The sequence below is a fragment of the Clarias gariepinus genome, chromosome 5 (assembly GCF_024256425.1).
Source record: "Clarias gariepinus isolate MV-2021 ecotype Netherlands chromosome 5, CGAR_prim_01v2, whole genome shotgun sequence".
Taxonomy (NCBI): domain Eukaryota; kingdom Metazoa; phylum Chordata; class Actinopteri; order Siluriformes; family Clariidae; genus Clarias; species Clarias gariepinus.
In genome coordinates, this window is record NC_071104.1 from 5407803 (window position 1) to 5435159 (window position 27357).

Below are 27357 nucleotides of genomic sequence, written 5' to 3' on the forward strand. Positions count from 1 at the left end.
ATGGCAAAAACATGGAACAGTGGTGAACCTTCCCAGGAGTGGCCAGCCGACCAAAATTACCCCAAGAGCGCAGAGACAACTCATCCGAGAGGCCACAAAAGACCCCAGGACAACAACTAAAGAACTGCAGGCCTCACTTGCCTCAATTAAGGTCAGTGTTCACGACTCCACCAAAAGAAAGAGACTGGGCAAAAACGGCCTGCATGGCAGATTTCCAAGGCGCAAACCACTTAAGCAAAAAGAACATCAAGGCTCGTCTCAATTTTGCTAAAAAACATCTCAATGATTGCCAAGACTTTTGGGAAAATACCTTGTGGACCGACGAGACAAAAGTTTAACTTTTTGGAAGGTGCGTGTCCCGTTACATCTGGCGTAAAAGTAACACAGCATTTCAGAAAAAGAACACCATACCAACAGTAAAATATGTTGGTGGTAGTGTGATGGTCTGGGGTTGTTTTGCTGCTTCAGGACCTGGATGGCTTGCTGTGATAGATGGAACCATGAATTCTACTGTCTACCAAAAAATCCTGAAGGAGAATGTCCGGCCATCTGTTCGTCAACTCAAGCTGAAGCGATCTTGGGTGCTGCAGCAGGACAATGACCCAAAACACACCAGCAAATCCACCTCTGAATGGCTGAAGAAAAACAAAATGAAGACTTTGGAGTGGCCCAGTCAAAGTCCTGACCTGAATCCTATTGAGATGTTGTGGCATGACCTTAAAAAGGCGGTTCATGCTAGAAAACTCTCAAATAAAGCTGAATTACAACAATTCTGCAAAGATGAGTGGGCCAAAATTCCTCCAGAGCGCTGTAAAAGACTCGTTGCAAGTTATCGCAAACACTTGATTGCAGTTATTGCTGCTAAGGGTGGCCCAATCAGTTATTAGGTTCAGGGGGCAATTACTTTTTCACACAGGGCCATGTAAGTTTGGATTTTTTTTCTCCCTAAATAATAAAAACCATCATTTAAAAACTGCATTTTGTGTTTACTTGTGTTATCTTTGACTAATAGTTAAATGTGTTTGATGATCAGAAACATTTTGTGTGACAAACATGCAAAAGAATAAGAAATCAGGAAGGGGGCAAATAGTTTTTCACACCACTGTATAAAATAATTCTAACAAGCTGATTTATATTTTGGACCTCGCTGAGAGAGAATGGCGCCGGCGCCCACATCCGACGCGTCCACCTCCACAACGAAGGGTTTGCTGGCGTCCGGGTGGAGAAGGATAGGAGCGGTGGTGAAGCGGTGACATAGATCTCAGAAAGCAGAGATGGCAGCTGAGGTGATTTGGAATGGTTCAGACGAGGGCCTGGTCAGCGTAGTTAACGTTGCTGCAACTGTACTGTAGCCCCGGATAAAGCGACGGTAGATGTTCGCAAACCCGAGAAACCGTTGAAGTAGTTTGAGAGTCCTGGGTAGGGGCCAGTGACGTACAACTTCTAATTTCTGCGGGTTCAAGGCCACACCCTGGGGCGAGATAACAAGCCCAGGAACGTGGTGGAGTGCTTGTGAAAGGCACATTTTTCCAGCTTGCAGTACAGTTGGTGAGCGAGCAATCTCTTTAGCACAGCGTGTACATGTTGAATGTGTTCTTCGAGGTTGTGAGAGTAAATCAGGATGTCGTCTAGGTAGATGAACACCTATCGGCCCAGCATGTCTCATGACACAGAAAGCCAATGCAATGTGGATAAGATAGGGGTGATGTGGTCGTATCTTCTGGTTCGCGTGAGGACATATCTGGAATAACTGAAGCTTGTTTGTGCTCCTTGTTGAACAACTAGACAGTAAGGCGTTACAATTATCCAACCTAAAGGTGATAAAAGCATGTACTAGTTTTTCTGCATCATTTGGTGACAATATATTTCTTATCTTGGCAATATTTCTAAAGCGAAAGAATGCTATCCTGGTAATATTTATCTACACATGCTTCAAATGAAAGGCTGGAATCTATAATAACACCAAGGTCTTTTACTGTTGCTCTTAATGGAACAGAAAGTCCATTTAAAATCACAGTGTGATTAGAAAGCTTACTTCTAGCTGCTTGTGGTCCTATGACTAGAACTTCTGTCTTATCAGCATTAAGCAGAAGGAAATTAGTCAAAGTCAAAGTCAACTTTAATGTCAATTCTGCTACATGTACATTACAGTGCATACATATAGAGAATCGAAATTACGTTTCTCTCATCCTCGATACAAATAACACTGAAGGGGGGAGGGGGAAAAACCCTTAAATAACACAAACTTATAAAACCAACAGAGGTGAGGTAATTTAGTTACTGTCCTGCAAAAAGGGACAGTTAACAACACAGAAGGCAGATATGGAGAGAAATGGAACAGTGCAATAGGAATAGTGCAAGTGTGCTTATTTTAGTTAATTAAAGTGACAAGTGACATTATAATGAGCAATATAAACCAGTAAACAAGACGGGATATAAATACAGTATGAAATTTTTTTTTTCCTGGGTTGAGGTAGTGAAGGTACCAATGGTGCATGGAGCACAAAGTGACAGGTGCAAGAGTGTGATTGAGTGTATGTGTGAGTGTGTGTATGTGTGAGTTTGTGTGAGTGTTGTGTGTCTGAGTGTGTGTGTGTGTCTGTATGAGTGTGTCTGTGTATGTGAAAGGAGTTAGAGTATGATGGTGGGAGAGGCTGAAGAGCATGGGGGAGGCAGAGCTGGAAGGGAGTTAAGCTTCCTGATTAAATTAATTAACATCCAATCCCTTCGTCCTGCACACATTGCTCAACTTTAGTAAACTGGTTTTTCTCGTGGTTTTGCTAAAACTTATAATTGTGTGTCATTAGCATAACAGTGAAAACTAATACCATGTTTACGAATTATGTTGCCCAGAGGAAGCATGTGAAGGGAAAAAAGCAGTGGCCCAAAACTGAACCCTGTGAAACACTAAACTCCTCTTGAGAACATGAGGAATGGTCACCATCTAAATCTACAAACTGATAACGATCAGTCAAATAGGATCTGAGCCATAAGAGGGCCGTTCCCTTAATTCCTACTATATTTTCTATTCTGTGAAGGAGAATACTATGATCAATAGTGTCAAAAGCTGCACTGAGGTCGAGTAACACAACCCTGATCAGAGGCCACTAGGAGGTCATTTACTACTTTAACGAGTGCTGTCTCTGTGCTGTGATGAGGCCTAAATCCTGACTAATACAGTTCGTTTATGCTATTCCTATGTAGATATGAACATAGCTGTTGTGATACTACCTTTTCCAGAATTTTAGAGATAAAGGGGAGGTTTGATATCGGCCTGTAATTGGAAAGCTGACAGGGGTCAAGGTCAGGTTTTTTGATTAGTTTTTGATTAGTTTTTGATTAGCTTTATAAGTGGGTCCTACTACACACTGATTTACTCCTACTGAGTCCAATATGGATGAAACTGCTATTCTCAGAGGGTCTTCTGGATTCTAAAAATGATTATTAAATCTTTTAAAATATTATATATGTTAATATTATAGAATATTAAATATTAAAAAGTCTTCATTGCTTTCCTGTGTGGGTTACTACCCACAGCTTTGTGCTCTTGCCAGGCTATCCTTTAGTTTTGTTGTTTTAGGTACAAGTGGTTTTTTTTGTTTTGTTTCGTTTGGTTGTTTTGTCTGTCGTAATTTTCTTTGTTCTTTTTTTTCGTAATTAAATGGATGAATTGGAAATGTACTGAATGGATGCAGGCGGGTTGGATGGGCTGTGTGTTCATCACATGCTGTTAAAGCGCAGGGTCGTCTTCCTGACTAGTGCATGTATTCTGGCTACTGGATGTTCAGCCACAATTTACACCGACAGCCGTTATTGCCAGGGCACAATACATGACTATGCAAGTATTTGGCAGTGATGTGCCTTTCTAACAGCTTCAGGAACACCTATCAAAAACGCCTTATATGTATCTGAACTCTTCTCTGCCTGTGAGCTTCCCAAATGTTTACCAGTAGTTAAGGTCAAAGCACACTGTTCACAAAACACTGATGAAGGTCTAGGAAATGCCCTGTCTGATGCTGCGGCCAAAGCTACACGCAGGGTTGATAGGGGCACAATGGGTTGATAGGGGGACAAGTCTAGAGTCTGATGGCATTGGGACGAAGGGAGGTAAATATGTTCCCCCTGAGTCCTTGCTGCTATACTTTACCCAACAAATTCACGTTAAAAAAATAATTCACATATTTTTTTTCATGTGGTGAAACCCCAAGTTCCGCACATATGCATATGATGTGAAACGCCGTGTTCTGTGTCAGGCTAACAACAGTGCACCTCTTGTGCCTAGTCCTCTGAACCCTATCTATTTTTTAATCATTAAAGTAGGGACAACTACTTTATTAATTCAAAAATAGATAGTACTTTAAGTACTTAAAGGTAAATTACAAGGAAGCTGAATGCATTTGGTATAAAAATAGAAAGGTGCACACTGCCATAGAGAGGTGAGTTCAAAAGGTACCCCAAAATGCTAAACTTTATAACGATGGTACTATTGTCCAAGCTTTATCTACTATAATTGTTCAAGCTCCATCAGAGTGGATTGTTGTGGGTAGATGCACTGCCAGCTGTTCTGTGCAGCATTCTGTCATCTCCTACAAGGGGGGGTTGGTCTCAACCCATACAAGATCATAATTTGTCCACCCATGGCCTTGCCAGACACAGTTGATTTTAGACAGGACCTCTAACAGACCTCTGATGTGCTGTTGAAGTATTGTGAAGAGCTCACTGATGTAGACAGTGCTGCTCAGCATGTTTTGGAGATCCCATTTCTTTGGATGGACCTTACCTATGAAGGGAGGCCATGCTATTGTACCAGGAAAGTGGGTGATGATTAAAAATCACACTGCTGGACCATTGGAGGCAAAATGCTTTGAACATTTCCAAGTCCTTCTAGTAACCGATTCAGCAGTTTTATGTCAGGGGACTCTATAACCTGAATTCTATAATGACTCTATTTAGAGTCAATTTGGGTGGCTCTGAGAGAAGAGCTTCGAGAGGATCTGATAGCGTTTAGTCTGCGAGGGTTAAACTTGAAGTAAATATTCTCTTTTCCGTAATACGCGGTTAGCGCTCCGTATGGACAGGTGGACAGGACAAAAGTTTGGAAGAGAAAGATGGTCACCCTTTACAGTGGTAATTATGTCATATGTTGGAACCTGAACCGTTGTCTATCTATTTTTTTAACAACTAAAGTAGGGGAAAAACATAGGATTCAGAGGATCCTTGTGTTTAGTACCTTAAACTGCTATCTCATGTGTGTGTTGCAGGAACAACCAAGTGAGGCATTCCTGAAGTTTAATAAGCTGATACAATATAACCATGAGTCTCCTACAGGGTACATTGGGTTCTCGCTTCCTTCTAGCTGGCCACACAGGAACCTATGAAAGGTTCCTTTCATAATGCCCAACTCGTATCCCAAGGTGACAGCTACTCATAATATATGTAGGCTGGAATGGGAACATGTACTGTTCTTGGTGGTAACCAAAATTATAGTTCATAGGCCAAAATAAGATTTCCTTTACCAGGATCTCTGTAGCATATAAGAGCAAGTAAAGCTGTGCAACTGTGCAGTGTTGGGTGTAACGCATTACAAAATAACGCGTTAGAGTACTTGGATTACTTTTTTGATGTAACGAGTAATCTAGCGGAAAGATGGAACCCTAATCACAGCGCCAAAACGCGTGGTAAATCATGATGAACTCTACTTACGGCTACAGCGCAAAACCACATAGGTGTATTAGTGGTGGTATTAGTAGTTAACAGATTATGGGCCAAACTTGGCTGAGTGATGATGGTAGAATAAATATAAAGGTCTTGACTAAAAAAACATGCATGAGGAATCACAAAGGAGTTTTTATTTTTTGCAATGGAAAAGTACTCGAACTAGTGACTTTTATCAGAAAGTAACGCTGTAATGTAACTGATTACTTTTTAATGACAGTAATTTTGTAATGTAATTAGTTACTTTAAAAAAGTAACGTCCCCCAACACTGCAACTGTGTTAGCTACATGTACTGACCAAAATCACTAAAATTGTGTACTGCTGTTTTTATTAGATCAAAAAAAATCTTGGAATTCAAGATAGCGCCGGTGAGGTCGGCTGCCGTCACGACTGCTCCGACCACCTTTTCTTTGTTTTTGTTCTTTAAGTTAGTTTACAGCGTTTTAAAATCGGCAAAATTACCACCATGGAGTACATTAGTTATGATAGAGACACTCTTGTTTCTATTGGTGTACAATGTACTCACAATTCGACGTTTTTAACTCCGGATCCGAGCTGGCCGAGTGAGATCCTGAGGGACAACAAAGGACGCGACGCGAAGCCCCGAGGAAAACGAGCCGGCGTCAGGAACAGGCTGAGAGCCCGTGCACAACGCACACCTCTGCCCAGCATCCTGCTTGCCAACGTCCAGTCACTGGAGAACAAGCTCGATGACCTCAGGGCCAGGATAAAGTTCCAGAGAGACATTCGGGACTGCAATCTCCTCTGCTTCACCGAGACATGGCTGAACCCAGCGGTGCCGGACCACACCATCCAGCCGGCCGAGTTCTTCTCGGTTTACCGCATGGACAGGACGCGGGACTCGGGGAAGTCAAGGGAAGGCGGCGTGTGTTTAATGGTGAACAGCAGCTGGTGCAAGAGCGCGAGCGTTGTTCCTCTCACACGCTCCTGCACACCAAATCTGGAACTACTGTCCATCATGTGTCGTCCTTTTTATCTACCTCGGGAGTTCACATCGGTCATAATCAGCGCCGTTTATATTCCACCACAAGTGGACACGGACACTGCCTTATGCGAGCTGCATGAGGCACTCACACAGCACCAAACACAACACCGGGACGCTGCGCTTATTGTGGCGGGGAACTTTAACAGTGCCAACCTCAAACGCGCAGCACCGAACTTTTATCAGCATATCACCTGCCCCACCAGGGGCGAAAGAACACTGGACCACTGCTATACAACGGCCAAGGACGGCTACAAGGCACAATCTTGTCCACCGTTTGGTAAATCCGACCACGCCGCCATCTTCCTCATGCCAAAATACAAACAAAGGCTGAAACAGGAAGTTCCAGTTCAGAGGGAGGTCGCGCGCTGGACGGACCAATCTTTGGCCGCGTTACAGGGCGCACTCGATGACGCAGACTGGGACATGTTCCGAAACAGCTCCGATGATGACGTCAGCGTGTTTACGGAAACAGTTGTGGGATTTATCGGGAAACTAGCGGATGATACCGTAGAGAAAAAGATTATTAAAACGTTTCCCAAACAGAAGCCGTGGGTGGATAAAACCATCCGCGACGCTCTGAAATCTCGCACCGCTGCCTACAACACGGGACTCGCGTCGGGGGACATGGAACCGTACAAGACTGCGTCATACAACGTCCGGAAGGCGGTGAAAGAGGCGAAGCAGCGTTACGGGAGGAAACTAGAGTCACAACTCCAACAAAGTGACTCTAGGAGCCTGTGGCAGGGATTAAGGACAATAAAAAGCAGCAGCTATAAAGCAGCAACAACCGGTATGATGAACGCAGACGTGTCTCTGGCAGACTAGCTGAACACTTTCTATGCTCGCTTCGAGGCTGCAACCAAAGACGCTAGCGATGCTAATGCTAGCGGCGCTAACGGCTGCAGACAGGAAGTCACTGCCAGCACCGGAAGCGCGTTCATCATCACAGAGCATGACGTGAGGTGAGCCTTCAAGAGAGTGAACACCAGGAAAGCAGCAGGACCAGACGGCATCTCAGGCCGTATTCTCAGAGCCTGCGCAGACCAGCTAGCACCTGTGTTCACTGAGATATTCAACATCTCTTTATCTCAGTCGGTGATCCCCACATGCTTCAAAGAGTCTATCATTGTTCCTGTCCCAAAGAAACCTCATCCTGCTTCCCTCAATGACTATCGCCCTGTAGCCCTCACTTCAGTAGTGATGAAGTGCTTTGAACGCCTGGTCAGAGACTTCATCATCTCTTCGCTACCAGACACACTGGACCCACTAAAGTTCGCTTATCGTCCAAACCGTTCCACGGACGATGCAATCTCTCATCTCTGGTGAACTGGTGCCAGAGAAACAATCTCCTCCTGAACGTCAGTAAGATAAAGGAGCTGATAGTGGACTTCAGTACAAAGCAGGTGAGGAACTACCAGACCCCCGTCATCAACAGGAGCCCAGTGGAGAGAGTGGACAGCTTCAGATACCTTGGTGTTCACATCACGCAGGACCTGGCATGGTCCTGTCACATCAACACCGTGGTAAAAAAAGGCCCGGCAGCGTCTCTACCACCTCAGATGCTTGAGAGACTTTAGACTGCCCTCCAAGGTGCTCAGGAATTTCTACTCCTGCACCATAGAGAGCATCCTGACAGGAAATATCACGACCTGGTTTGGGAACAGCACCATGCAGGACAGACGAGCTCTACAGAGGGTGGTGCGATCAGCTGAGCGCATCATCCGCATCGAGCTCCCTGACCTGCACTCGATCTACAGCAAGCGGTGCTTGACCAAGGCCAGGAAGATCGTGAAGGATCTCAGCCACCCCAATAACGGACTGTTTACTCTGTTGCGGTCTGGGAAGCGATTCCGCTCCCTGAAGGCCAACACAGAGAGACTGAGGAGGAGCTTCTTCCCGCAGGCGATAAGGTCTCTCAACCACAACCACACCACTATGCAGAACAAACACAATCTTTTCATAATTGATCAAATCAATCAATCTTTTTACATCCATGGACACTATGGAAAATTACACGCACACCTTCCATCATATCTACACTACATGTTGTACGTTTACATCCTGGACCATTGCACAAAGACACTTTAATAACTTTGCACACCTACCTTCACAACTACACTACATGTTTACGTTTACATCCTGGACCAGTGCACAAAGACACTTTAATAACCTCTGCACAAAGACACTTTGTTCTATGCATATTTGCACACCCAGTACAGTATATTTCAATTTGTACAGTATATTTCTATTTTAATGTACATCATATTTCTATTTTTATTTTTAGTTCTATTTTTCCTAGTTTAATTTAATTTTTCTATTTAATTTTCTATCTTATTTCTTTTATTTATATTTATTTCTTATTTGTAAACTTTAATTCTCTTTTAGGGTCAATGGCAGTCGTATAAGCATTTCACTACATTTCGTACTGTGTATGACTGTGTATGTGACAAATAAAATTTGAATTTGATTTGATTTGATTTGAACTCGAAATCTCAGTGTAGACCTATGCAATTATTTCATTGCATACCGACGCTCCACATCAGTTTTCATGCTTAAACATAAATTAATGTGAATGTAAAATTTCTGTCTGTATGCACTGTATATCTGTATATTTGCATGTCTATCCAACCAGATTTTGTCACAGCATCATGCAAAACTGGCTGGTTAGAATTTAATGAAACTTTGGCAGTACTTGGGTATTTGCCTACAGTTATATCTGTGTCATAAATTAAATGTTAAGTAGAAGTGAAGTTATGAGCAGTGATGTGCCAGATTACGTCATCACAGCATCTAGCAATTTATTTCTACTAATTGATCCCTTGAGGTGGGCATGGGTATATGCAAAGCTTATCTACGTACATGATATTTTACAATGTATAGACAAAGTATGTGAAAGACACAGAAACTACAGTAATGTGCCTACAAGCTGCCAAAATCCTCAACATAACGTGACACAGGATAGCTCACTCCAAAAGAAAAACAATTACATTATGAAAACTGGCAAGAATAAAAAGCAGTAATGTAAAGTGCCACTATGAGATAGGACATGGGTCATTAGAACAAACATCTGCAGTAAGCTGAGGTGAGGTCGTGTAAAATACCTGAACTGAGAGCCCAGTGTTATGAGCTAAAATGCCTATTCAGATTTTGTCACAGATTCACGCAAAACTGGCTGGATAGAATTAAATGAAACTTGGGCAGTACACAAAGTCCTCGAGTGCAAAATGAATTCTGTTCCGGGAGCATGTTCATAAGCCAGATTCATTCATAAGTCCGAGAAAGTGATTCTTATAAACCTTTGACACAAATATTACAATGTAAAGCATAAAAAAACAAACACACAGGTTTGATGTTTTAGTTCTGCATTATACTCCAAATAGCGAGGGGAATCCCAGTGGGGTCAGCTGACCTCATTAAAAAAAAATCCCTCAAAAGACGTTTCGGGAAGCTGTACTAAACTGTGAACTTCGAAATTAGGATTATTTTCTATCATCTTGCTTCCAGACTGATTCTTTAAAACCGGTGAGGCCAACTTATTTTATTCGCACCCCCACACACATACAATATATTTGGACATTTTATACAGTCACTTACACACTAAAAATATTGTATATAATTGTAAATATTGGTATCTGGTGCACAGCAGTGTCTATTTTTGTACAATATACGTGAGCTACTTCCGTGATTTGTTTGCAACTATAAATGTTTATAGATCCACGGTCTGTTCGTATCTGCGGTAATTCGTAACTCAAATAAACATGTATCAGGAAGTTACTGTACTTTACTTGGATCTCTGCCGGGAGTTTAACCACAAGTAAAATCAAAATGTTGAGTAAAAGCGATGTTATGAACAGTTACTGTATGTGCTGGATTAAAAAAGCTATTTTAAAATAAGATACTACTAAGTCACTGTCTCAATGTAAACAAACACCTGCACCACAAGAGATTAATTAGAAAGGCTAAACTGAATATTTTTAATGGGATTAGTTTATATTTTCACTTTCGCTAAAATAACAATGCTGAAGTTGTATAAGTAAATTTTAACACATTGGAGTCATTTTAAGACAAAACTTGGAGTAAAAAGGTGTAAGATCTCAACCTTACAAAATTTTTATTTCTTCTCAAGTTAATCAGTACGGAAAGACAGACAGACATGCATGTGGGCGTCAACCTGAAATAATAATATCGCTGATTACATTAAAGTTCATCCAATTATTTATAGCTTTAACCTTTTAACTTTTTCTATAAACTCTTTAACCATCAAACTGGTATTGTTCTATTGTTTGGTGCCCTGTGATGGGGTAAATGATCTTAAGGTCCTTGTTGGTGTTTTTTTTTTGTTTTTTTTTTAATCTCCCTTCATTACCAACTACGTATAAAATGTCCTTGTGGAGTAAATTTTAGCAACTTTGAGAGCTTTTAACAGTGATTCCTATGTAGGAAATGACATCAAGTAGCAGTTCATACCATGCAATGCAATTCATTATTACATACATCCTGTACATGAGCAGTCAGGTGGTGGTGGGACAACAAAGAGCTTTTAAATAAGAAATGGTTAATATACGTGTCATATTGACCTTGAGTACTGTAACCACACATACCGAAAATGAAATAATAGAACCTCTAAAAGAAAATAAATGTAAAAAATAATTCTAATGTTTAAATGAAGTATGTTGTAAAAGCATTCTAATATCAAAAAAGTTGTTTTAGGCATACTTTCTTTTCTTCATCTTTTAAGTATGGAAGCTGAATGTAAAACATATTTTTTTTGCGTTTTTTTTTTTTTTTTTATCTGTTAAATATAAAGAATAGATGAAAATGGGAAAAAATATTTTTCCATACAAAGGTAATCGTGATTAAAGTGAAGCTGACACTCTGTCCCTGTAGCTGGATAAATATAAGTCATTATCTCTCAGGTACTGTAATTAAAGCCCTTGTTCAACATGAAATGTTCAACCTGTAGAGGGAGCACAACGCATGGTTAAACTGTTAATAATATGTTTAATATCATAATGCATTTTTTTTTCTGAAATAATTCATTGTATTTCCAGAGTGTTTTTTTGTATAAATGTGTTTTCAAAGTTTGTGGTTGTCATACCCTTTAAATTACTATGCTGCTTCCCCTAAACCGCTTTGTAGTGGGCACAATGACTTTTCTGCTGTGTAATTAAGTTTAATCCTCCCATTTTTTCCATGTTATTTGGTGTGTGTGTGTTTTTTTTTTTTTTTTAAATCTGGGAGGTCCTGGACCATAGTCTTTACCCACTGTAGGTAAAATATACCATAAAAGACATTTTAATTATTTCAATGCAAGTTGCATTGATGATGTTAATTTTTTGACCCACTTATTGCCACACAAGTATCTTTAAGCACATTCACACATTCTTTAAGCATATTTTTTTTTCATGAAGAATAAAGCTTTATTTCATTGGTATAAAAAACTATCAATTTAAAGCATAACATGTGACATACAGTACAGTAAATGCACTTGCAGTGTATTTCTTTATTTAGAAATGTTTGATTACCTCATCAAAATCAATTTAAACTTTAAAAAAGAGAGACCCTCCAAAAAAAAATACTGATTATAGATACCATGTTAATTAATAAAGTTCTAATTAAATAAAAGTGAGGTATAATGGATGAAGTGCATTGGGTTGAATGTCTGCTACAGAATGTTTATGGAGGTGACATCACTGACAAAGCAATGTTCACAGATGGAAGGAGAAACCAGCGATAAAGACAAACCACGCAGTGGAAGACCACCAACTGTGACAATGGGGATTTTCAAAGAGGATGTGAGAGTTGATTTATTGATGGTGCAAATGCATTGCTTACAGTATAATGGACATTTTGTCTATAGTAGAAGAATATTGTAGAAAAAGAACATTGGTTACTCCTATGTCAGTTAGTAAAAAAGTTATAGCCACTCTTGCATTACTTTTGGTACAGCCCTCATATATTGATATTGTTAACATATACACAGATCTTGCACAGAATTGCACTAACCCCCAGTAAAAGGTTTGACCTCTATGAGTCGGACGAAGCTTTCTATTCTAGGGCGGTTTGCCAGACAGATTGCCATACTGTATCAGTCTTCATGACTGCTTCAGGTAGATACTGTAAGGGAGGAAGATCCAAAGGTATGAATTGGCAAAAGGCTCCTCATTTCTCCTCATTACACTGTTCGTCATTTAATTTCTTTTAGAGTTAGAGAGCTGATTGAATGGTCTTGTCTCATTTACATTTCTGTCAATGGATGGTCTGATAAGCTAATCCTTCTGTTGCTGTCAAGTTTGAGCCATCTGCTGCATTATCTGTGCATGGGAACTGTATCCATGTCTTGTCACTGTGCCATAAGCTGGCCTCAGTATTTCCCAAATTGACCCTGGAGTGTCTCCAAATGTGCAACAGTTGTGCATGTTACATGAGGCAAGCACACTCTCCCCACTCTTCTACTGATGGAAACATAAAAAAAAGTGCCCTCCATTACTCGCTTCCTCCGTCTTCTGACTTTTCTTCATAAAGCCTTCCATTCTGTCATACAGTACAGCTGGACAGTATGTGCAATGCAGCCATTCAAAGAACTGTTGAATTGGTTATGACAGCACTACCTCACTCAAAAACCAAAAAACCCTGGAATGGTAAAGTTAGTGCAATGTGTTCTTCTCCCACATCAGTACAGGGAGAGCAAAAGTCACAAATCTTACAATTTAGCACTCATTTCCTTGGCAATTACAGATTCCCTATGTAGCATGGAATGTGTCCAGACCACATTGGATAGCCATATCTTTGACTTCTTCTTCTTCTTTGTCTTTGGGCTGTTCCCTTTCAGGGGTCGCCACAGTGAATCATCTGCCTCCATCTAACCCTATCCTCTGCGACCAACAGTAGCCCAATTTCCACCAGCACCCTGTAGGTCAACAGCACCAGTGGCGGTCGTTGTTAACCCGGGCCACGACCGATCCGGTATGGGAATTATATTCTTGATTCGCATCATTGATTTGGCAAATGTTTTACGTCGGATGCCCTTCCTGACACAACCCTCTGCATTTATCCAGACTTGGGACTGGCACAAGAAGACACAGGATTGCGCCCCCCCCGTGGTTGCATTGGATAGCCATATCTTTGACAAAATCTTTAATTTCTTTTTTATTTTCCCAGTGTCTGGGGAAAAAAACTGGATTGTGCTACTGGAAGTGTTTAAATAAAGCTAAACTGAAAAAAAGGTCTGTCTCATTATCATTAATTATTAATTGCTTATTGATTGTCAATTGGTTATGAAAAATGTGTGAAATTTGTCCTGATCAGGGCCTGGTTTCTCGAAAGCTTCTTATCGCTAAGAAGTTCTTAAGTCGTACCTTAACCTCTCTCTTAACGTTATGGCGCATTTCCCGAAACGCTTTTATGCTAAGTTTCTCTTTTAAGTTAAGTCACACGTTCGTAAGGTTGGTCTGGACCAATCTTAAGTCATTCTTAGCGTAGTTTCAGCTCAAGACGCTAGTCGCCGCCACTGACAGCAGTCTTTATAAATCAGCGGCGTATGGAAGCACCTTATGGCACGTTATCAAAGTCGTATTAATTATGGAATATACATTAGACCTGTTTATGAATTTTATTTTATTTTATATCAGGACTAATAGAGTGACTTTTAATTAGCCAATTTCATAATGTGGCTAATGCATTAAAATTGGCTATCACTTTTAATATTGAACAGGTGTTAAACAATTTGGGAGCGAAACAGCGTGTTGTTGTGCTAAACTGAAGATGGCGTTATCCGCGGAGCCGTGTGATTCATGTAATTTTTTTCTTTAGACAAAACTTCAGCCCTTTTTATATTTTTCCTGAGGTCGCTATTTTGCCTTTCAAGGCAACAGATTATGGAGCTTTTTGACCTGCTCAGACCTGCACTTGCCAGGCCAACGCGTCGTACGCTCTATGTCCCAATGTCCAGCTGATTGCTGCTTTTTGCATGAACCGTACCTACAGCCACCGCGCAAAACTGCGTAGGTAAGATAGGGGTATTAAACCTCTACTCTGTCATCTCATCGTATTCATTCCATAAGTGCGCTATACAACTCCAACAAATGACATGCTTCACACTGTTTCTGAAGCTGGCGAAGAGTGTTGTCAGCTGTTTGTCAATCTTTGACCTTGACTTTGACCTTTGTCAATCAACTCTGATTGTATACTCGGTTCGTTTTACCGCCACAGGTTACATGAAAATGTTAGCGTCAGTTTGGTGATTTAATTATATATATATATATATATATATATATATATAGATATATATATATATATAGATATATATATATAGATATTTATTTGTCTATTATGGAATGCTATTGATAAGTTAACCAATGTCAAAATAAACGCTATTAAAAGAATTTAGTGCAATGTTTAATTTGAATAGAGAGTGCCATCTTTCTTAACGCTGTCATGCAAAAGGAGTCAAAAATCGATTCCTGATCAACCGATGTCGGCTAATTCAGGACCTTCACTGTAGACAGCGCCTTGTAATGTCGGACGTAAGAGGCAGCAACTTAAGAAGACTCCTAAGGGACAGTTCGAGAAAAACACTTAGAAAAGTTATCACTTTACGTACTGTAACATATATCTTAGGAGTCTTCTTAGCGCACAAAGAGTGTGCGTTATTCGAAAAACCGGGCCCAGAACATTTTAAATGGTAGTTTTAACTATAATTGTGCAGTGATCTGTATCTTTTTTCCGTCTGGCCAAAGTGAGCAACTGGAGAAGAAGAGCTTTAGTCAGAGAGGTGACCAAGACCCCGATGGTCACTCTGAAAGCGCTCCAGGGTTTGTCTGTGCAGAGAGAACCTTCCAAAAGAACAACCACCTCTGTAGCACGAATACGGCCTGTATGGTAGAGTGGCCAAACAGAAGCGACTCCACAGTAAAAGGCACATGACAGAGTGACCATTGGGTTCTTGGTCGCCTCCCTGACTAAGGCCCTTGCCGCCTGATAGCTCTTTGTGGCCAGGTGGCCCGCTCTAAAGCAAATAATGAGTTTTAGCCAATAATGATTTTTGGACAGCATCTAGATATGGAATTGTTTTGTGTCAAAAAGAAATTAACAAAATAATTTCCTGCACACTTAATTATCTGAGGTTATATATAAAGATGTCAGGACAAGTGTTAACCCAGAGAAAAGGCAAAAACATGGTTGATAAACAGAAGTGTTTACGATTCCTTATGACAATGAATAATCTACCATCAGGGCTGCAGATGGTAACTGAAACGGTCGCCAATGTGCCTAATGGTTTTATTTTGCAACTAGTTTTATCCAGACAATCGCCAGTGGTGACCGTCCCGACAAAGGAATGCTTTTACAATTAATCAGTCAATCGTGTTCTAGACATCTGCTGCATCTGCCTGCCTGGCATGAGAGTACAGCAGGGCTATGTTCAATAACAAGATCGCTCACAAACATAAGACAGTGCATCAGACTCTTCAACTGTTATAGATTTACGAATGTATCACGAGCACCTCTTATTATTGAAGGCAGCCCCTGTTTAGTATCACGTACAGTACTGTACACTTCTGTACTCTGTGCTCTGTCCATGGTGAATGAACTCGGCTGCATCGCCAAGGAGTTGAAGAAGTGAATTGCAAAACAACAGAATTAATTAATTAATTTAACACTTAATTTGGTCGTATTTTCTGATAAGTGTTAAAACTATTTGAATGTTGTTTCTTTGTTTTTTTTCCCCATTTTTAGTTTTTAGCTTTTGCAACTTGCCCAGTGCCATGCTAACTAATGGGCATATGGTATTTTAATTTTTAGACATTTCATTAAATTATTTTGCTTAAAAATATTTTATTCTTTTTTATTTCATAAATTTTTCTCTTCAATTTAGCTATTTTAATTATTGTTTATAGCCAATTGTGTTTATTTGCTGTTAAACTCTTGACTGAGGTATTTGAGTATTGCTGCCTTAAAAGCATCAGTTCTGTAATTTTCCTCATGATACTTATTGACTATTGCATAATTAATGTATTATTTGATTACTGTAACCAAACCCAGATGCACATATTGGGAGTTAGACAGTTCATCGTGTGAAAGAGGAAGAGTCCCTCTAAACCACACACAGAATAGATTTAGCACCCAACTTTGGTAGCAGGAAGCATTAATATTGGGTCATCAATACAGAGCAACAACTATTTCTTGAGATTAACAGAAATATTGACACAGATACAGTGAAACCTCAGATTGTGAGTAACGTGGTTTGTGAGTGTTCCGCAAGACGAGCAAAGATTTTTAATAAATTTTTACTTGAAAAACAAACAAGTCTTGGTTCACAAGTACCGCGTATCATGTATCACGGACGCACTTCTTGTGTGATCACAACTGAGCCAACGGTTTTTCTCTTTCTTGCGCTGCAGAATTGTGGGTAATCATCTCTCCTGCTGGGTCTCAGTGCCCGTCTCTCACTGGTATAATCAACATCCGTGCACGCGTGTACTGTTTACTATAACACTGTGACCACGTGTGTGTGTAAAACATATTTTATTTTGTGCCTGTATGTGTGCGTACAGCGCGCGTGTAAAGCAAAAGAACGCCTTATTAGAGAGGTTAAAGATTCTGGGTTAGGCAATGAAGTTGGCAGTGACAGAAAAGTTTTGTGAGTATTTGAGGGGCCAACAGTGCATGGTCTAGACTGATAATAACCCGCTGAGTCATTTCTGTATTGTTCTGGTCATTCTAACTGAAATGGTAAAGGTAATGAGGGCCTCCAGGCAGTTCACTCAGTTATTTCTTTCAAGAGAAAGATCATACTATTTAAGCTTTTCTTGCCTTTTGTCATGTCTGCTCACAGAGGAGACGAATGCAGGTGCAGAGTGTAAATACACACACAAATTTATTATCGTTAAATGTTCATTTGGGAAAAGAAACACTTTTCCTATTTCTTCCCCGGGCTGGGACTGCAGGTGGGCTTAGGAGAAATCAATAAACAAAAAAAAGGGAAACCAGCTCCTTCCAACTCGCGTCAGACACGAAGGGCTGAAACACTCTCAGCCTTGACTTTGACCTTAACGGAATTCTTCAAAAAACACACTGTGCCCGCACTGCTCAGTCCTGGGGGAATAAGATACACAAATACGTAACTCGTGGGACAAACATAAAGGTGCACAACAGTGAACAGACAAAGGACTACGGGTTCGGACGAAATAAATAGGGAGATACACGAGGTAGACACAGGTGAACTTGATTTGGTGCTAAAGACATACACTCACCTAAAGGATTATTAGGAACATCTGTTCAATTTCTCATTAGTGCAATTATGTAATCAACCAATCAACCAATCAATCACTGTAGCTTATCGGTTTATTTCTTCTTACTTTGTTTCCAATATTATAGTTTTTCTTTATTTCTTTATTCACAGCTTATCTGTTTATTTCTGTTTGATTGATACAATGCCCCATCTTTTCCTTTTTATAATACTTCTGAAGTAATTTATTAAGGCTGGCATGGTATTAGGTGGCAGAACCAGAGTGTTGTGTCTTTCTCTCTTTTATAATCGATTTTATCTAAAATCTTAATCAATAATTATTATAAATGTGAACTGGAAATACTGCATCTCTGTTCTTACTCAACAGAGCCCTGAACTCTGATGATTCATTCCACAACCCCAATTTATATATACTCATCCATACGTCCTCTGACTTTCAACTGTTTTTCCTTTCAGTAAACTTAATGTGTAAATATTTGTATGAATACTAAAAAAATCAACACCATAAGACATAAACTAAAAATGTTTCCCAATGTGTCCCTGAATGAAGTGAGGCTCAAAATCAAAAGTACCAGTCAGTATCTGGTGGCCACCAGCTGCTTGAAGTACTGCAGTGCATCTCCTCCTCATGGACTGCCTATTGCGGACAGTCTGAGCACTGATGGAGGGATTGTGTGTTCCTGGTGTGACTCGGACAGTTGTTGTGGCCATCCTGTACCTGTCACGCGGGTGTGATATTCGGATGTACCCATCCTGTGCAGGTGTTGTTACACGTGGTCTTCCACTGCGAGGATGATCAGCCGTCCTTCCTGTCTCCCTGTAGCGCCGTCTTAGGCGTCTCACGGTGCGGACATGGCGATTTATCGCCCTAGCCACATCAGCGGTCCTCATGCCTCCCTGCAGCATGCCTAATGCACGTTCACGCAGATGAGCAGGGACCCTGGGCATCTTTCTTTGGGTGTTTTTCACGGTCGGTAGACAAGTCTCTTTAGTGTCCTGCGTTTTTAGAACTGTGACCTTAAATGCCTACTTTCTGTAAGCTGTTAAGGTCTTAACGACCATTCCACAGGTGCATGTTAATTAATGGATTATGGTTAATTGAACATGCATGGAAAACATTGTTTAAACCCTTTACAATGAAGATCTGTAAAGTTATTTAGATTTTTACAACATTATTGTTGAAAGACACAGTCCTGAAAAAGGGACGTTTCTTTTTTTTGCTGAGTTTATATATATGTATATGATTTATGTAAACACATATATATATATATATATAATATCAAGACCTCACTCATTTATCAAGTTAACATTTATTTTTTTTATTTTGCTTGTCTTGCAAAACACTCGCAGATCAAGTTACTTACAATCCAAGGTTCCACTGTACTGGACTGCTTGTTTTAATTTATTCATCATCTATTCAACAACATTATTTTGTATATCATTGATCTTAAGAATTTATCTGTTTGTATGTACTTGGCATCATGGAAGTGTTGGTTATGTTGCATGTTGCATTACAGACTTTTCACTCATCTCACTTTCACTCATCGTCTATACCACTCTTTCCTGTATTCAGGGTCGCAGGGACCTGGAGCCTATCCGAATATGCTAAGGGCACGAGACGGGGTACACCCTGGACAGGGTGCTAATTAATCGCAGGACACACACACAAGCAATTTGGAAATTATTTAATTATGATTAGGCTAACCTACATGTCCGGGACTGTTGGAGGAAATCAGAGTACCCGGAGGAAACCCACCAAGCAGGGGGAAAACATGCAAACTCCATGCACACAGAGACGGGAATCGAGCCTGGGAGGGAATCGAACCCAGACCCCAGAGGTGCAAGTCGACAGTGCAACATTACAAGCTTTTATTAAACACAATTTTCTCAACATAAATTGAAACATAACATTTACAAATGGTGGCAGTTTGGTTGTAATTCACATTCTTATTGACTGTTCAAAACCCTAAGGTGTAAGAATAACCACAAACATAATGATCTTCTGAAAGGGGAAAAAGGGATTTCAGAAGAAGTTGGTTGTGAAGGGTTTTTACTAGCTGTGACATAACTCTCCTCGTACAGCTGAGGGTGTCTGTTTCTCATTTATAAGTTCTCCCTGTGTTTTTTTTCCTTCTATTTCCTTCCAAAGAAAGTAGGAGGTGCAGCAGAATTCTATGGCAGTTTTCCAAGTTTATGTGAATGTGTCCTGTCTCAGGGTTGGAGACTGTGCCACTTCACTTCTGGAGAACAGAACTGGGTGTCCTGATGATTAACTCTGTGACATGCAGTGGTGTCTCTCAGTAATTTCTTAGGATCCAGCCGAAGTATCACTGCCTTGGAGTTGATATTCCATCACGCTCACTAATGGGACACAGCAGGAAGATAATATACTAGAGTGACTTGCAGATAAAAAAAAAAATCCCCTGCAGAATACATCATTTCTCACTCAGGGTAGGTACATACATGCATGTGGCTAAATAAGGCATGGCTCATTTGAGCAAGTAAAGCAACTTGAAAACATTTGGGCGTTTATATAAGTGTTTTAAAAAATTTACATGTACAGTATTTGTGCAAGGTTTTTTTTTATTTTGTTGTTGTTGTTGCATATTGTATGTTCTGTTGCATTCATAGACACACATGGCATATAAGTGTCTATGGATAAAGCTTTTGTTGTGCTTTGTTTAAATACATTGTTGCTCCCTTAAAGTCTTTAAACTGCAACAGAGAAACAGATGTTTCAGAGAGCAGAAAGAAGCAGTGCAGAGGTGAAAGATGAAGAGTAAAAGTCTTTACTTAGTCTTTACTGTCCAAGGCTGAGACATATTAACTTTTTTTGCAAGATGAAGTTTATAAAAAAAAAATCACATTGTATTATATGTTATATTTAGGTGATAGAATGTAGAGATAATCTTTGGGTTTTATGATGCGTTATACAATGTGTTCCACTACAGTATGAATGCTGGTTAAATAATGCTCCAGGCAGTAAAGAGAATGGCATGAGATATTTTTTCCATTGCCTCAGCCAGATGGTCAAGGAAACCTGGGATAGTTAAGAGGGAAACAAAAAAAAACAAGGTAAACAGAAACAGATGTTGGAGTCTCTCTCCTAGTCTTAATGAAGTAATATAGGAATTTTTGATCACATGTTAATTACATGAGACACGTTATCTAGTTGCTTATTTGGGTACTGCTATTCTTTTTTTGCTAACATGTTTCAGAGATATAGATATCATTCAGTTTTAGGCGTGCATCGTTACGCCTGGCTGGACTTGGAAGACTATTCATTTTGGAAGATCTTGCCAACCGTTGCTCTATAACAGTGTACAGAACGGTGAACAATTTGGTAGCAGAGTTATGAAGACATTGTTGTTTTACCAGTTTACCAGATTAGAGATTTGCCTGTACAGTGTCTGCAGTTACATCTTGCTTCAGCCTCATTGCTGCAGCTCACTTGTGACAGAAGGGGGCAGTGTTGTAGAGTTTGGTAGCAGCAGTAAGCTTTATACTTACTGTTGATTTTTTTTCCTGTATTAACTAGTCTACAGAAATTCAAGTCAATAATTTTTTTTTTCGAACTCAGAAAATGATTAAATTATGAATTAGAGTATTTTGAATCCAAAGTAAAAATATATTTAAATAAGCTTTCTGACAATTAAGAGAAATTAAATACTCTTAACGCTGTATCAGTTTGTCCCTATCACCTCACACACTCTTACACACACTGTTTCTGGTTTTGTTAGAGGTAAAACTTGTACATTTACTTACTGCGTTTAAGTTGGTGTTTACAAAACAAACAAACAAAAATAATAATGATTACTTAAAACAATTACATATTAATGTGGATGCATTAATTCTGAACTTTATTGGCATGTGTTACAATATGTTTTCCCAAGTTTTAATTTTGGTGTGTTATTAATGGGTTTTAATATTTCTCTGAGACTAAATGTACCAGTATTTCATATTTAGTGTTGTCTTTCAGCTTTAAGGCTGTTGTACCACAAAACGATATTTTAGATCACTCTTTTTGTGTTACTCGGTGAGATGTATGTTTTGTGTGCATGCACGTGTCAGTTCATCTTATGATATACATGCATGGATCCCTGGAGGTCTGCTTCTGGTTGGAATTATTTGGGGTGTTTATGGTCAGTAAGTAATAATGGTTGTGTGTATTTTTACAATGCTGACATTTGTCGAGTTTTTTACACTTATTAGCATAATATTATTTTTTTTTTATAAATTGTAGCCATACTAGATTTTATATGCAAACTTCTCACTGAGGAACACATTAAGTTAATATTTACGGGTCTCTTTGTGCTCTCTCTTTTGTGTTAAATAATTAAGTAAATATTATAATACAATTTATTATTATTTGTTATCACATTCTATATATTATTTGGTGCTATAACTAGAAATATTTCATGCAACAAAATGGGACTCTGGTAAATGTTGCTGTTAATAGTCATGAAGTGGCAATTCGTGCTTCTTATTCAAAGCGAACATACGTAGGACCGACATTTGAATCTAGCAGGTAACACTAAGACAGAATGTTCCCCAAGCAGAGAAATCCAGCATTTGATTCCATTATAGCTTCTCAGCTTGTAAGTGATGCAGACGTGATTCCTGTACAACCTGGTTCAAGTTCCCCCTACAGGGATTCGTTCATGATATCTCCAGCCTGGTTGTTTGTAGAAGCATGTCCTCCGAGCAACATCCAGTTCTCCCTCTAGGAAACCTTGTAGAGTTTGTTGGACTTCAAAAATGTGTTCTCAATATGACCAGATGTGTGTCGCCCCAAGAGTATTATACCCAGTGTGACAGCCAGTAGTTTGGCAGAAGTTGCAGTGTGAAGGGAACAGGGTGAGGCCAACAGGAAAGTTCACGGAAAAGTTTACAAACACCAACTAAACACTTATCCTAAGTTACTGCTTTGCTAACTTCCCAAGTTCCAGTATGTCAAGCACCAACCAGGCACCAAGACCAAGATTCAGTCCAGTGCCAATGACACTTTCTGGACCAATACATTCTGTGACTTTTATTATGACACTGCATTTTTTTTCCAGCATCTATTGTTAGAGGGCAGAGGGTAATTTCCTGTTTGTGGTGTCAGTGGATTTGGGTGTGTCTTGTCAATTTAACTCTTATATTAAAGGGCGGAATAGTTAATGGCCGCCTTTTAGAGTTCCTGCATTCTTGTTTTTTATAGATTTTTCAAATCTGTTGTCCTTGGTATGCTATTTTATGCTTACACTGAGCTTTTTCTATGTTTATCTCTGTTTGCATTTTACTTAACAACTGGCAAATGCAGGTAGAAATAACAGAAGCTTTGAAAACTGGCAAAATTACTTTTTACTTCTAAAAAAGGTAACTAACTTTAAAAAGTGACATCCAGTTAGATTTTGCCATGTAATATAATATACGAGGGATCTCCTACAGTATAAAGCAGTGTTAGAATAATGCTAACTTTATATTTACCTGCTTGCAAAATGCTTTCTTTCTCAATAATGTACAGCAAATACCAGGTCATTTTATCATCTATTTTTAAGTACTGTAACAACTGATAAAAGTAATATACTTTTGCATTACGATTTCCAACCCTGTACCAAAAAAAGGCACCCCTTATTACCTTATTATGAATCACTTCTTCAGAATGCATCAATGGCCACCATTACTTTTGGAAACTTTTTGCCATGTCTCTACTATTTCTTATAAAGACTGGCTCTGTGTATGGCAGCACCTTAAAGGTGGGGTAATTCTGACTACTACAGTAGGTTCTACTAGTGTATCTTAATAGCACCTTAGTACAACAATGGGATAAAAATAATTCGCCATAATGGAGGAAAACTGGACTTCTAGCCAGATGGTAGTCAAAAGGTCTCTGTTAAATCTTCCAGTGATCTCCACAACAGGCCCCTAGACCTCTGTAAAAAGTCTGCAAAACAGTCAGGAGATTGTTGAGTCAGGAGAATGGAAGATCGGCTCAAATAGAAACCCAGATAACTAAATTCTACTTCTCTATTTGCACACTTCTTTGGGTTTGCTGTGATTCCTGCTCAGTGAATGATCTCAGCACGGTCCTTAGATGCTGAAAGCATTAATGCCACTCATTGCTATAAATAATAACATCATCCACACAGGCAGCAGCAGAGATGGTATGAGTAAAGAGCATTCTATCCCTTGAATTCTCTATGGGTGTCTGACTTGACTGTCTTGACTTGACTTGCTTCATGTGCGGCTTGAGGAGAGGCTGAGGTTGCATCTGGATGGTTTTTAACCAGGGATCTCCACAGAAGGCATAAACTCCTGGGTTTGCCACAATAGCACATTCCTAGGGTTTGCCTGGAAAGGAGGAAAAGGGAGGCAATTAAAACATCAAACCAATATCAAATCTGAGGACAGATCTTGAATTTGAAACAAAACCCTCAATATGTGAGTGAAGTGAAGACTTTCTGCTTTAATTTCATTCAGGGATAAATCAAGGTTTCTTTTTCGGGGTCAATGTGATTGTGTGCAGAGGTCAAATGCCAAACATCTATTATTGTTACTTCCACAACAGTAAGTGATTGTCCTGATAAAAAAATAAAGGAATATAAACAGTTTATATATGTTTATGTCAAAGTTTGTGTTTACGTTTCTCAAAATTGTGTATAGAAATTTATGAGCAGTTCTCAAATATTGATTAGTTTATTTATTTTATATTCATTCTAAATGTTCCAGTTAATTTCTGTTTCTGTCCTGATGCTCTTCCCTTTGTTAGGTGTGTTTTTGGTGTTGGTGTGGAGAATGGGGACAAATTGTTTGCTGCTGTACACCCTTATGGGAGCTGCATTTTTGGGCATCCTCCCAAAACTTAATGCTCAGGATGGTAAGTTCACCTACATGTAATTTTTGCAAACCAGGGTTTTGAGGAAATTCAGTTGATGGGCCTTAAACTGTGGTGGTGCAGTTGTTTGAAATGAAAAGGCACTGGTGGCAGTACAGATGTGCGATCTTCAAAAGGTTTGACAAATAATAAAATGAATAAAACAGAGATCCAAAAGAAGGACAATGGAAACGCATCCTGCTCCATTTTGATGGTGATGTGTTCTTTGACAGCCAACCTTAGGAGGTTGTTGATACTGACGTTTGGAAATACATGCAAGTAGCCTTTCCCCTGCACTGTTTTGTCACTGAAGATTAAAATCACACATTTTTGCATGTTTATTAACAACTCTAATTTTGGTATTTGATTTGGAATTCCCTCTTTAAACTCTACTTTTAATAGTAATTTAACTGCATTTTTATAAATTACAGTAAACTTTCATTGCCATGTTTTTTGTGGCTATCAGTGATTTGGCCTTAAAAATCTCCCTATTCCACCTATTTTTCGTTATCTACCTTGTCTGTTTCTTTTCTTATCTTTCTCAGTCCATCTAACTATTCTCTTACTACCAAAAAAATCCCTTATAGGAATCAACGTAGAACCCGTTAGTCAAGTGAAAAAAATCAAACAAACCCAAGCTACTGGTAATGGCTAACTATCCACCACAGCTTTTGTCTTCGAAGCTCAATGTCTTGTTCTGTATGTGTGTATGTAAAAAGCATATTTGTTGTAATTGTGGAAATGGTCTTCTACAGCTGAATACAGTGATGAACATTCTTTCATCTTTTTAAAAGTATCAGGTAAATGTGTGAAGGTTCAATTCAAAATTAAGCTGTTACACTCTAAAAAATGCTGGTTTGTTTATGCTGGGTCAAAATTCTGGGTTATTTCGGGTACTTTAAACACGTTGTTGGGTTGCTCTACGTTGGGTCAAATGAAATGTTTTGGTTCGTTTACAACGCGGCACGGTGGTGTAGTGGTTAGCACTGTTGCCTTGCACCTCCAGGGTCGACTCTCGTCTCTTTGTGCATGGAGTTTGCATGTTCTCCCCGTGCTTAGTGTGTTTCCTCCAGGTACTCCGGTTTTCTCCCACACGATAGGATATCGTAAATCCAACGATATGCAAGTTAGGCTTATTGGTGTTCCCAAATTGCCAGTAGTGTGTGAATGAGAGTGTATGTGTGTGTCCCCTGCGATGGATTGGCACCCTGTCAGTTTAACCCACTGGTTGGGTCAGATGAATAACTCAGAATTCTGGGTTAAATGGTTAAACCCAGCACTTGGGACAAAACCCAGCATTTTTTAGAGTGTATTGAGCAGATTGGAGAAATTACTGAGTTATGCACTGATCTGTTATTTTATTGCCCTTTCAGCATTGGATGATAAAAAAAAAAAAATCTGCCATCTTTGTGATTCACGGAATAACCCTTTTAATAATTTTATGAGCCTCAGTACAATTAATCACAAGTTGTTAATTGAGCAGCTCCGTAATTGTGGGTGCGAATAAAAGTGTTTTATTGCAAGTAAAATTTGATTAAGGATTACATGTGATGGGTTCATCTCTAGTAATTGCATTTGTCCTTCATTTACCTTGGTATCACTGGGTTTGTAAAGATGAAAGAAAATGTCATGACTGGTGATTATATGACTGAATTCTGTAACATGAGTCTGCATGGTGTGACTGAATACAGAATGAAGATAAAAAAAAGGGCCAAAGAAAGCTCTTGTTTACAATTGTTGTAGTTGTATTTATGTTTATGTTGAATCATTAGTCTGCTTTACCTTGGAAATGTGAACATCAAATTTAAGTACTACTTACTACCAATTTAGTTGTGGTGTATCATAATGGTAAATTTATTTGATTAGATTTCACATACACATTTCAGTTTTCATTAATTTTCTTTATTAGAATTAATCAAAGGACTAACATAATAATTAGATCTAATTAAAAAAAGTTACAAGTACACACATTATTTGATGAATTATAAGGGGATTGAGGAGAGAAAGTGAATATACTTTGAGAAATTGGAAAAACTTTAAGAAATGAGAATGCTATTAATATTTTATCACATTGACACATGTCAATTTAGTGTTAATTAAATATAAATAAAAAAAAGTTATCAAAAAAAAAATTAAGGGTGAGCTAGGATAAATGCCTTCCTTCCCTTGAGGACTATTACAATTTAATAAAAAGCTGACATGAATAAGATTACTGTTGCAATATTGTTACTTATTTACAACTGGACTACTGTAATGATCAAACTAATTGCTACAAGTAGTTTATTTACTTACACAAAATGGCACATTTTATTATTTAGCTTTTTTTCTATTCTACTTTAAAGTTATTCTTCATAATTACTATTTATTAAAATTTTAATATAATGTTTTGATTAGTTAAAATCAAGCAATAATGTTCTCAACTGATGTTCTCTCTGTAAAAAAAAGGAATTAGAGGGATAATGCTATCAATAATTGATAATGTCATTTCCATGTTCATATTGGCCTGAATTAGGGTATAGACACAGCAT

The 27357-nt window shown here is 39.1% G+C and overlaps 1 protein-coding gene across 1 annotated transcript in view; it reads left to right on the forward strand.

Moving 5' to 3' along the window:
* Positions 1-27357, forward strand: part of LOC128523993 (collagen alpha-3(VI) chain-like) — a 63547-nt gene that overhangs the window by 12987 nt on the left and 23203 nt on the right. Inside the window, exons 2-4 of the mRNA XM_053496255.1 lie at positions 5262-5271; positions 20377-20421; positions 24725-24832. Of these exons, the coding sequence (XP_053352230.1) occupies positions 5262-5271; positions 20377-20421; positions 24725-24832 (163 nt within the window). The remainder of the gene's footprint in view (positions 1-5261; positions 5272-20376; positions 20422-24724; positions 24833-27357) is intronic.